We start from the raw sequence: 9797 nt of genomic DNA, 5'->3' as shown, positions 1-9797 counted from the left end.
GAGGACATTAAGAAACACAGATTTGGTATAATAATGAGAAAATTAAATTGAAGGTGATAATTGTGTTAAATACATTCTATTATTAATCCCTCATAACATTTAAAATTGAAAATATTTTTTAAACCTAATAGCAGTTACCCTTGCTGGACCTGTTTTGTCCCATGTCTCAAGAATGACTGATAGGTGTCATTAGCTAAACCACCACTGCTATCAACAAAATAAAAGAAATAAAAATGAATGAAAACACTGAAGGAATTAGTACATTAATCATTGATTTACAGAAATAACAATAACTGTAATACTTCTGTTATTTTTGGTGAAAAATACTAATATAACTGTGAATTTTGGTATGTTTTAAGTACCAGAGACAGACATGCCTAAGCCATTTTACGAAATCTCGCGCGCTTGTTTGTATAACGTTAGCGCGCGCAGTTCAATAGCTCCGCGCGCGCGCAAGCATTTTTCACGGACGAACTGTTGAAAATACTACTGCCAATTTATGTTCATTATATAGGAAACCGTGAAAAAGGGCAGTGTTTTCCCGTAGCCCTAGCTCAACTTTCATGTCTGTTATACGAGGCCCAGCGACATCTTATGGGCAGGGACACAATACCTGGTTGCAATTCTGTAGATAAGCGCTCCTCCTGCAGCGATCGCCGTTGCTCCGACACCTCCAACTACAAATGGCGGGTACTGTAGTAATATCTGGTTAAACGCCTCCATTGCAAAACGGGATATTGACTGTAGTGTTATTCACAAGAAACCACACGCTGGAGTAGTGCATGCGGCAACAGAAGCGCGCATCAATCTACAACATGGCCATATCCAGGTCATGAGAGCGATATCAAGGGCTGTCAAAATAAAAGTTGCACTTCTAAACGGAAAATAATAATAATAATGTAAAATAATTATTTGTTAATTATATACCTCAAACAGTAAAATATAAAACATTAAAATGTAAAATATAAATTTATAATTAAACAATGTAATAACAGATATGTTATTCGTTCTTAAATTAAAAATATTTTTGTACACTCCATACCTGTTTCACAGTAATTAATTTTTGCACTTTTTTTTATTATTTGTACATTTTGCATTTTTCATTCATCTTTTTTAACATTAAATCATTAGCTTTATCTGTGTTCTATCTCGGTTTACTCTGAAATTTGCAGAAAGTACTTTGCTGTAATTGCTGCTACACGCGGTGCCTTCCATAAATAACATTTTGCCTGTTCAAGAAAGTGAACTGAAGCAGATTTATATGGTATACACCTGCCCTCTTGAGGCAACGTATGTAACAGCCATTCACAAGCTTTACTAAGACATTACAACATATTAAACACTTAAAAATGTAAAATAAACATTTTTTTCCCTGAACAGTGGATTCTCATCTTTCAGTCACCTTAAAGTTTGTTTACAAAATATTATCAGTAATCACAAGTTGAATCGTAATTAACATAAGATAACATGCTTAAAAGCAGGTATGTTGACATTACTTAATCATTATCTTCAACATAACAACTGATTCTTACATGCCTCTCACTTTGTACAGCATTGTGGCACAAGAGATAATACATCATCTAGAAGGCTCAAAGATCATGTTCTTTGTTCATGTTTTGGAACCTTCACGTAAACAGCTGGGATCCTGGGATTATTGACTCCTACCTTTGTTTTCAAAGTCTTGCTAACAATCATAAATTCATCCAAACAGACTTAAAAAGGTATATTTATTAATGTGGCTCATTTTATCTGTGCATTTCCAACAACAAAAAAAATTACTTCCATAATTTATTTTATTAAACCAACAGCAGCATATGCATCAAGGCCCTCATTTTCTGTAAAAGATGAACAACTTAACATACAGTAAACAGATGATAGGTTTCTAGCAAAGAGGTGAATGGAATTGATTGGTCAGATTCCAGTGCTACTAGCCGTCATGAAGCAGGAAAGTGTTACAAAATATTGCAACGTGATCTTATCGGCTCCTAACAAGCTATCCTACGCCCCCATTACAGTATCATTTGCATTCCTTCCAAGAACTTCATAATAAAACCCGGATTAACTCCAAAACTCTTGGACACGCACCATATCATAGATCCAAAGAATTCCACAGACAAAAAACAAAACGCTGCTACTTATAATAAGAATAATTTAGTTAACTTAAAAGCACTATTTGTATATTCCGATGACTTTTTGCTGTACACTGATACAGTATACACAAACATCTTGGAGTAGCTATGCAATATGCGCCATTTACATAACACAAACACGCAAAACAGTTCTGATAACATATGCAGTCAACGCAAAATAAAAAAGCTCTTTAAAGTCTTTGGGTAATTCAAATAAACATCCCTGTTCACAATGGATTCTTTTCTGTCCACTGGTCAAAAGTATCTTTGTGCTTGTAGTGTTCAGCTTCATTTGGAGGGTTCACCCAGCAGATGCACAATGAGCTCATAGGTGGACAGCACTATGGCTGTGTTGGGGATCTGTCTGATGAGCTGTGGAATGAGTCCTCGGTAAAAAGCTGCGTATCCCTCTTCCACCGCCACAAGGCGCGCCGTCTGAAAGAAGTACTTGTATTTGCTTCCCTCTTCTCTTAGTCTTGTCCGAATTACCTCTGGAAAACACACCAAGAAAGGTTTGGTCATTAAAAATGAGAAGATGTAGATTATTTATTAATATTTTAAAATAAAACTTTTTTAAAATTTTTTTTTTTTTTTTTTTTGTCTCGTTCGAACAAATTTATGCATCCATGCTGAAAAAAAGCATGATTTTTAAAAATCTTACTGACACCCCAACTTTCGAATGGTAGTGTTTAAATATCTACATGTAAATTTTTTTTAAGGTTTTAAATGTTTTTTGGTCTTTTCTTTAAATGTATATATTTATACACTACCTGTAATGGCGTGAGACAAGGAGGGATTTTGTCCCCAATTCTGTTGAATCTTTACATGGATGATCTATCTGAATGTTTGAATGCTTGTAAAACTGGGTGTATGATTGGGAATATTCTAGTGAATCATATTATGTATGCAGATGATCTTGTGGTGTTTAGTCCTAGCAGTGCTGGTCTTCAACAGCTTTTAACTATGTGTTCTGATTATGGTCTTGAACATGATATTTTATATAATCCTGATAAGAGTGTGGTTATGATTTGCAGAACTAAGGAGGATAAAAGTATAAAATTTCCAGTTTTCAAGTTGTCTAATAAGAGTCTCACTGTGTGTGCTAAAGTAAAATACCTTGGACATTTCATCACTGAACGCATGACAGACGATGAGGATATTGAAAGGCAACGCTGTATGATGTATATGCAGGCGAATATACTTTTACGCAAGTTTAGTTTCTGTTCAGATGAGGTGAAGGTGTCACTTTTTAAAGCATATTGTACAACACTTTATACTGCTCATCTGTGGTTCAACTATAGAACATCTAGTTTACAGAAGCTGCAAGTAGCTTATAATGATGCAATGAGAATTTTATTAAAGAGACCTAGATGGCATAGTGCAAGTGAAATGTTTGTGAGTGCAAGAGTAATCACTTTTAAAGCACTGTTACGAAATCTTATGTATAGATTTATCTGCCGGCTAAATGCTTCAAAAAAATGAGATTATTGTGGGTCTATCAAATATAAGGGTTAGTACTACACGGTATCAGTCAAAGCTGTGGAGACATTGGTATTGTTGTATTTTGTAACTTTTTATTGTGTGGGGTAGATGCTGTGGGTTGTATATGTTGTCCTATTGTCCTGTTTTTTTGTTTTTTTTTTTATTTGGACCTCGTGTCTGTAATAAAGAAAGATTGATTGATACCATTTAAATATTTTTGTGACGGTAAGATTTTTAAAATGTTTTTGAAAGAAGTCTCTTATGCTCACCACAGCTGCATTTATTTGATCAAAAAAAATATACATCAATATTATTAAAATAGTGAAATATTATTGCAATTTGAAATAACTGTTTTCTAATGTAATATATTTTAAAATGTAATTTATTCCTGTAAATTCCTGTAATGACAAAGCTGAATTTGCCATCACTCTAGTCTTCAGTGTCACACGAACATTCAGAAATCATTGTACTATGCTTATTTATTATGCTTGTTTTATGCTTTATTAAGATTTCTTATCAATATTGAAAAAAGTGCTTCTTAATATTTTGTGAAAACTGATTTTTATTTTTTTGATTAACAAGTTCAAAAGAACTTTGCAAATGTTTTTAGCAGTTCATCCCATTATGAATAACTGCATGTTGTTGTAATAACTTGTTTTTTTAACTATAAAAATGTTATTTTACTGTATTTCTCATGCACTCCAGGTCCTGTCATAAAAGTGCAGGTCTTAGTGCTAAAGAGGAAGCAATCTATGTTTATCTTTAGACTTTACACTGACTGACAGGTAATAACAACCTACCATGTGGATAAGCTATGCAGGAGGCGCAACCCTTGGCAAATGCAGCAGCAACCATGAGGCCCAGAAAATCTGAAGCGCCTTTTTCTGTGTCGGTGTCAGGCGTGGTGAATCGACTCCGCACTAGGTACTTCTTCAGCGTCTCGTAAATAAGGAAGCAGATCATGGTCTCTGAAATGCCAGCGTATGACGCCGTCAGGCCCCGGTAAAAACCTCGCATACCTTCTGTCTTATACACATACCGCGCGCATTGTAACGCATTCATTTTCTTCTCCCCACGTGCCCTGGAGGACAAAGAGACAGTCGGTCAGGTGATCAGGAAGAAATTTCAAGAATGTAGAATTAAACACCATTAACTCGGAGGTAACAGTTCTGCTTTCAAAACCTAGTTTAGGTACTGAATACTAAAATCAAGGTCAAAGACTTTGAAAGGTTCACTTGCAACTTTAATTTGCATTGCACAATGTGGTTTGCGTGTAGAGTGGGAGGGAGAATTAAATGCCAGACTATTTTCAGACTGTACCATCTGACATACTTCTCTCATCTGACCCTAGCAGTTTACTGCTGGCGCTTTTGATAGCGCAAATATAGAACATGCCTGCTAAGCCCCGACGGCTGCGTCAAGGTGGATATTTGCACTGCAGCAGACTGGATCACATGCTAATCATCATGACATTTGCGTAACAGAGACAGTGCTAATAGTTTGTACACCCACCCACAAGAAAACTCATTCCCCTCACGGTATCTGGGGATGTGTTACCCTCACACGCAAAAGGGCCACAACTCAAGGGTCTGATACAGATGTGTCATGCCCTCATGCAAGTTCCCTATTGAGAGTAAAACAGGGTGAAAGTCTACAGCATTAACATACTTCCTCTCAAGCTGCATTCTTGTTTTGACCATCCAGATGGGATTCATCAGGGAGTTTGTGACGAATGCTGTAAAAAAAAAAACAATGCAATTAGCGATTCAAACACCCACTTTCTTTGAAAGCATCAAACAGTTCTGAGAAATGTTATTTGCAATGTTGCATAAATGTTCTTTTAAAAACCTTAAGGCATCACCTGCAAAGCCAGCCGAGGACATGTGGACAATTCCACTGTTTGGGACAAAGATGCCATTGAAAGTCTCTTTTGACTTTGAATAAGCTGCAAAATAGATCGCCCTGAAGAAGAACAGAAGGAGAACAGAATATCAGTGCCTTTACTCTGTTGAACTCGACACCCCCTGCTTCCTCTCTCCACGCATGACGGTGCAGAGTTCATTTTAATATGAAAAAGGGCTGTTCGCACTGAAAGGCTGCCAATGTTTTATCAAGCCAAACAGCTTGCAGTGAGAGTCCCTGACAGTGCAGTCCGTTCTCTGTGCTGAATGTCTGGAACAAACTGCACAAAGAGCTGAATAAGCACCCAGATCTAATGCCATGATGACTGTGGGAAACAATGACTGCATTTTCACAGAATAAGTACATCCTAGAGGAGTGAAGAAAAAAATTCTAGCTTGCTTATAAGTCATTTTAATTTGAATGTAATTTAGCAAGCTAGCATGAGAAATGTATGGCTATTGTTCCTGAGGGAAAAAAATTCTCAATAAGAAATAAATTAACAATACTTCTTATTTCTATATTTATAAGAATTTTGTCTTTTTTTTTTTTTACCTTATCTAAACATCAACTATTTTTCCTAATTCAAACAAAAGTCAGAAGGAAAGGTACAGGTATTGTTATGGAGAAATTTAGTATACAATTACATTGCAGTTTTATTATTGTATATTACAGTATTATTGTTGTGAATATGCATACGGAAAAAAGTGACAACTCCTTCACCAACTTCTGTTTTCCTAAATTCAAAATTCATGCTACAAGGAAAGGCACTGTTATTGTTAGATAGAAAAAAAATTAAATATATTTTTTAATATACTTTTTTTTTTTGTTAAAGTATACATGCATGTATATATTATATATGCATGCATAACAAATTGTAGAGTGGGTAATTTATAATCTAACCTTGATTTGGACAAAAACCAATTGAACCATTACCTTGAGGGTGCAACACCAACAAGATTTGGGCCCAATCCTCTGAATAGAGATTTTGGTCCCTCTTTCTCTAGAATTGACCTGATGAGGACAGAGAGATGAGATTTAGACAGATGTAACACTACTGTGTGGCATTTCAGTCAGACTGCACGAGACCAGTTTATAATCCACCTACACAGCTTGTTTTGAACACTGCAATTATGCTGCACAACTAGTGACACCTTTACACATACCTGTATTCATTTCTTTATAAGCCACCCATATGAAACAACCCCTCTTTATCAGATAAATACTGAATGTTGACCAATGAATCATGCTTCTCACAAAGTGACTTTCCAGAAGTTCTTTTTGTCATTACAGGTTGATAATACATCACATATCACTTCCATTCAAACATCTACTTCAACACTTTTTCCTTAAAGGGGTCCTATTATGCTTTTTCAACTTTAGTTAGTCTGTAATGTTGCTGTTTGAGCATAAAAAAGATCTGCTGCAAAGTTACAAAGCTCAAAGTTCACTTCAAAAGGAGATATTTTATTTAACACTTTTCAAAAACTACAACGAACGACTCATTTGGACTACAACACATTTTATAGCTTAAAAGCACCGTGCGCATTTTACTTTCGAATTAGCGGCAGTTAGGCGTCAAGGTCGGTGACGCGGTGGGCAAGTGACGTAACCGATGTTGCGGCGGTATCACCGTCAGCACCGTCTATCGCAGCAAGCCTAGTGCCAATCACAACACACACTGGCCCAGCTAACCAATCACAGCACATTTCGTATTTCAGAAGGCGGGCCTTCATTTGATACAGGAACTATTCGAGCCGTTCATGCCAAACTGGGGAGAGAGGTGTTGTAATAATGTGCATAATAGCATAATAGAGATAGAGCATAATAAACTAGAAACTATTAAAAAATGAGTCACAAGGTAAATGCTTCCTCATGAAGAATAAAGGCTAAACATGGTGTCCTTTCCAAGATAGATATTAAACAGTTCGACTAAATTGAAATGTCTCTCTTGAAGTTTTGGAAGTCACGTAGACCCGTACACTCCCTCAGAGACGCTTCGTCAGGGACACCTTGTGTTTGCGGCTAGTAACCCGAGCACAGCAAGAAGGCATCATGTGACAGTGCCGGTTCCTGAGAGCAATGCCATGCCCAATTACCCATAATAGACATTGACAGAGAGCACTTGTAATCTCTTTTGCCTTTACATAAGACAAACCCCGCCCCTTATCATCATCAACTGCAGCAGCTAACAGCAGGATAAGAGCTGCTTTAATCTGCTTTCATTTAAAAGATCAAATCCAGTTGCTAAATGCATCCACATAAAAGACTTCAGAAGTCAAGCAGTGCCGCCCCACAGAGGTTCTGGATCTACATTCAGGGTGGATGACTGTGTCATATTGTTTGTACTTCCTTGCTTACCGTAACACCTGTAGCAAGCCAGGGGTGACGGGTCCCGGTCTAATGACGCCAGCACCATTGAATGTGCCCAGCTGGACCTGGAAAACGGGTCTGAGGGTGAGGCCAGATGACTGTAGTCTGGTTTTTAACACCTCCAGGGGGCAGGTCATGATGGCACCTACGGTTCCACCACATCTGTGGAGAAAATAAATACTTTTATTAAGCAACTAAATTCGTCATATGTAACAGGAAAGATTATTTTGCATAAATGCTGTTCTTCTGAACTTTCTATTCATCAAAGAATCATGACAAAAAAAAAATTAAGTAGCACAATGGTTTCAACATTGATAAAAAGAAATGTTTCTTTAGCACCAAATCAGCATTTGAGAATCATTTCTGAAGGATCATGTGACACTGGAGACTCAAGTAATGACTGCTAAAAATGTTGCCTTGCCATCACAGGAATAAATTACATTTTGAAATATATTGAAATAGAAAACAGCTATTTTAAATTATAATAATATTTCACAATATTTCAGTTGTTTTTACTGTACTTTTGATCAAATAAATGCAATCTTGGTGAGCATGAGACTTTTAAAAAATAAATAAGTCTTACCAACCCCAAACTATTGAATGATAGAGTATCAATATCTATAACATATCTAAAATAACTAAAATAAATATGCGGAAGAAATATTGTATATAACTAATAATAAAAAAAAAGTTTAAATAATATAAATTCAAAAGAATTTTGCAACCTAAAAATTGGGCTGTGTCCAAAAAACGCTGAGGACCTCTAGATTAAATAAACAGACATAAGCTTGTGAGTACAAAATTTGATAAAGGTTGCCATTACAACATTTGCTGTTTGAGGTATCATTAAAATCCAGTTCAAACTAAACTTTAGACACAAGTATATGTGTGTGTGTCAGCAACGCTTGTGGACAACCTTCCTGGCAGTTTTAAGAGTCAAGAGTATGAGAGTGAGGTCAAGGAAAACAAACTGAAGTTCATCAAAATGACACAATGTGACGTAGGTGACATTGATCGTGATTCACGTTACAAAATAAAAGGATTAGAGTCCTACACTGGTTTAACCTAATTGGCTCTAAATCAAATCAGAAAACGGAGATGAAGGACATGACCATGTAAACAAATGAAAACAACAAAGCTAACTAATGAAGTAGGAAGAATCCAGTCCAACCTGCAAGACATTTTTATAACCAAAGTACATAGCAATTACACTTAATCACCTGTCATGTTTATTTCTAGTGAGACTAGAGGCAAATAAATTGCGAGATCTCAAATCACAGATCATGTTTCACAGAAGTCAAAATATGTTGACACAGGTCACGGGTTGTGTTAGAGAAGTATAAGACATGTGAAGAACACAATGCCTCTGACCTCAGGACAGGAAATAAAGGACAGATTAATCACAAATCTGTCTGAGAAGCACATTCAGTTACAAGGGCAGACATCCTCGACAAAAGCCTTAAGCCCAACACTGATGCAAGTCTCCTCTTGACTTACTTCACACAGCTTGCCTTCTCATCTAGCTCGCAGAGCACCAATGGTAATGTTTAGACCGTTTTGTAACACAAACAAAGCTTGGGGCATGATTATATAATGCCCATGTTTGAATAAAACAAACATGCAGATGTCTGTGCCCTTCACAACAAGTCACCTGAATCTAACTAATGTTTAATTGAGCTCAAAACCTGAAATTATTAACTTATAACTTCAGTTATATAACTGAGAAATAACTGGCAACATGCAAAACCTGATGTGGTAACATCCTTCTATGCCTATCAAGTTTTCACCATATGAAAACAGCAGGAAAATTACAATTACATTACAGTTTTTTCTGACCTCATTTGAGGACATCATTTCTGCCTTCAAGTGTATGTATGTGATGTCTGCCTTCAAGTGTATGTATGTATGTATATA

At 36.3% G+C, this 9797-nt stretch overlaps 2 protein-coding genes across 2 annotated transcripts in view; both read right to left on the bottom strand.

Moving 5' to 3' along the window:
* The window catches only part of tmem201 (transmembrane protein 201), a 16888-nt gene extending 16065 nt beyond the window's left edge, over window positions 1–823 (bottom strand). The window contains exon 1 of the mRNA XM_016513162.1: window positions 613–823. Within this exon, the coding sequence (XP_016368648.1) occupies window positions 613–723 (111 nt within the window). The 5' untranslated portion in view covers window positions 724–823. The remainder of the gene's footprint in view (window positions 1–612) is intronic.
* Window positions 824–1709: 886 nt separating this feature from the next.
* LOC107708828 (solute carrier family 25 member 33-like) overlaps window positions 1710–9797 on the bottom strand; it is a 9589-nt gene continuing 1501 nt past the window's right edge. The window contains exons 2-7 of the mRNA XM_016513161.1: window positions 7872–8045; window positions 6447–6524; window positions 5473–5573; window positions 5280–5346; window positions 4412–4692; window positions 1710–2620 (exon numbers count right to left, since the gene is read on the bottom strand). Coding sequence (XP_016368647.1) covers window positions 2418–2620; window positions 4412–4692; window positions 5280–5346; window positions 5473–5573; window positions 6447–6524; window positions 7872–8045 — 904 coding nt within the window. The 3' untranslated portion in view covers window positions 1710–2417. The remainder of the gene's footprint in view (window positions 2621–4411; window positions 4693–5279; window positions 5347–5472; window positions 5574–6446; window positions 6525–7871; window positions 8046–9797) is intronic.

Source organism: Sinocyclocheilus rhinocerous, unplaced genomic scaffold, assembly GCF_001515625.1.
Source record: "Sinocyclocheilus rhinocerous isolate Xijiao unplaced genomic scaffold, SAMN03320098_v1.1 scaffold1406, whole genome shotgun sequence".
Classification (NCBI taxonomy): domain Eukaryota; kingdom Metazoa; phylum Chordata; class Actinopteri; order Cypriniformes; family Cyprinidae; genus Sinocyclocheilus; species Sinocyclocheilus rhinocerous.
The sequence above is the reverse complement of the archived record's forward strand: the minus strand, read 5'-3'. Positions and strand labels throughout refer to the sequence as shown.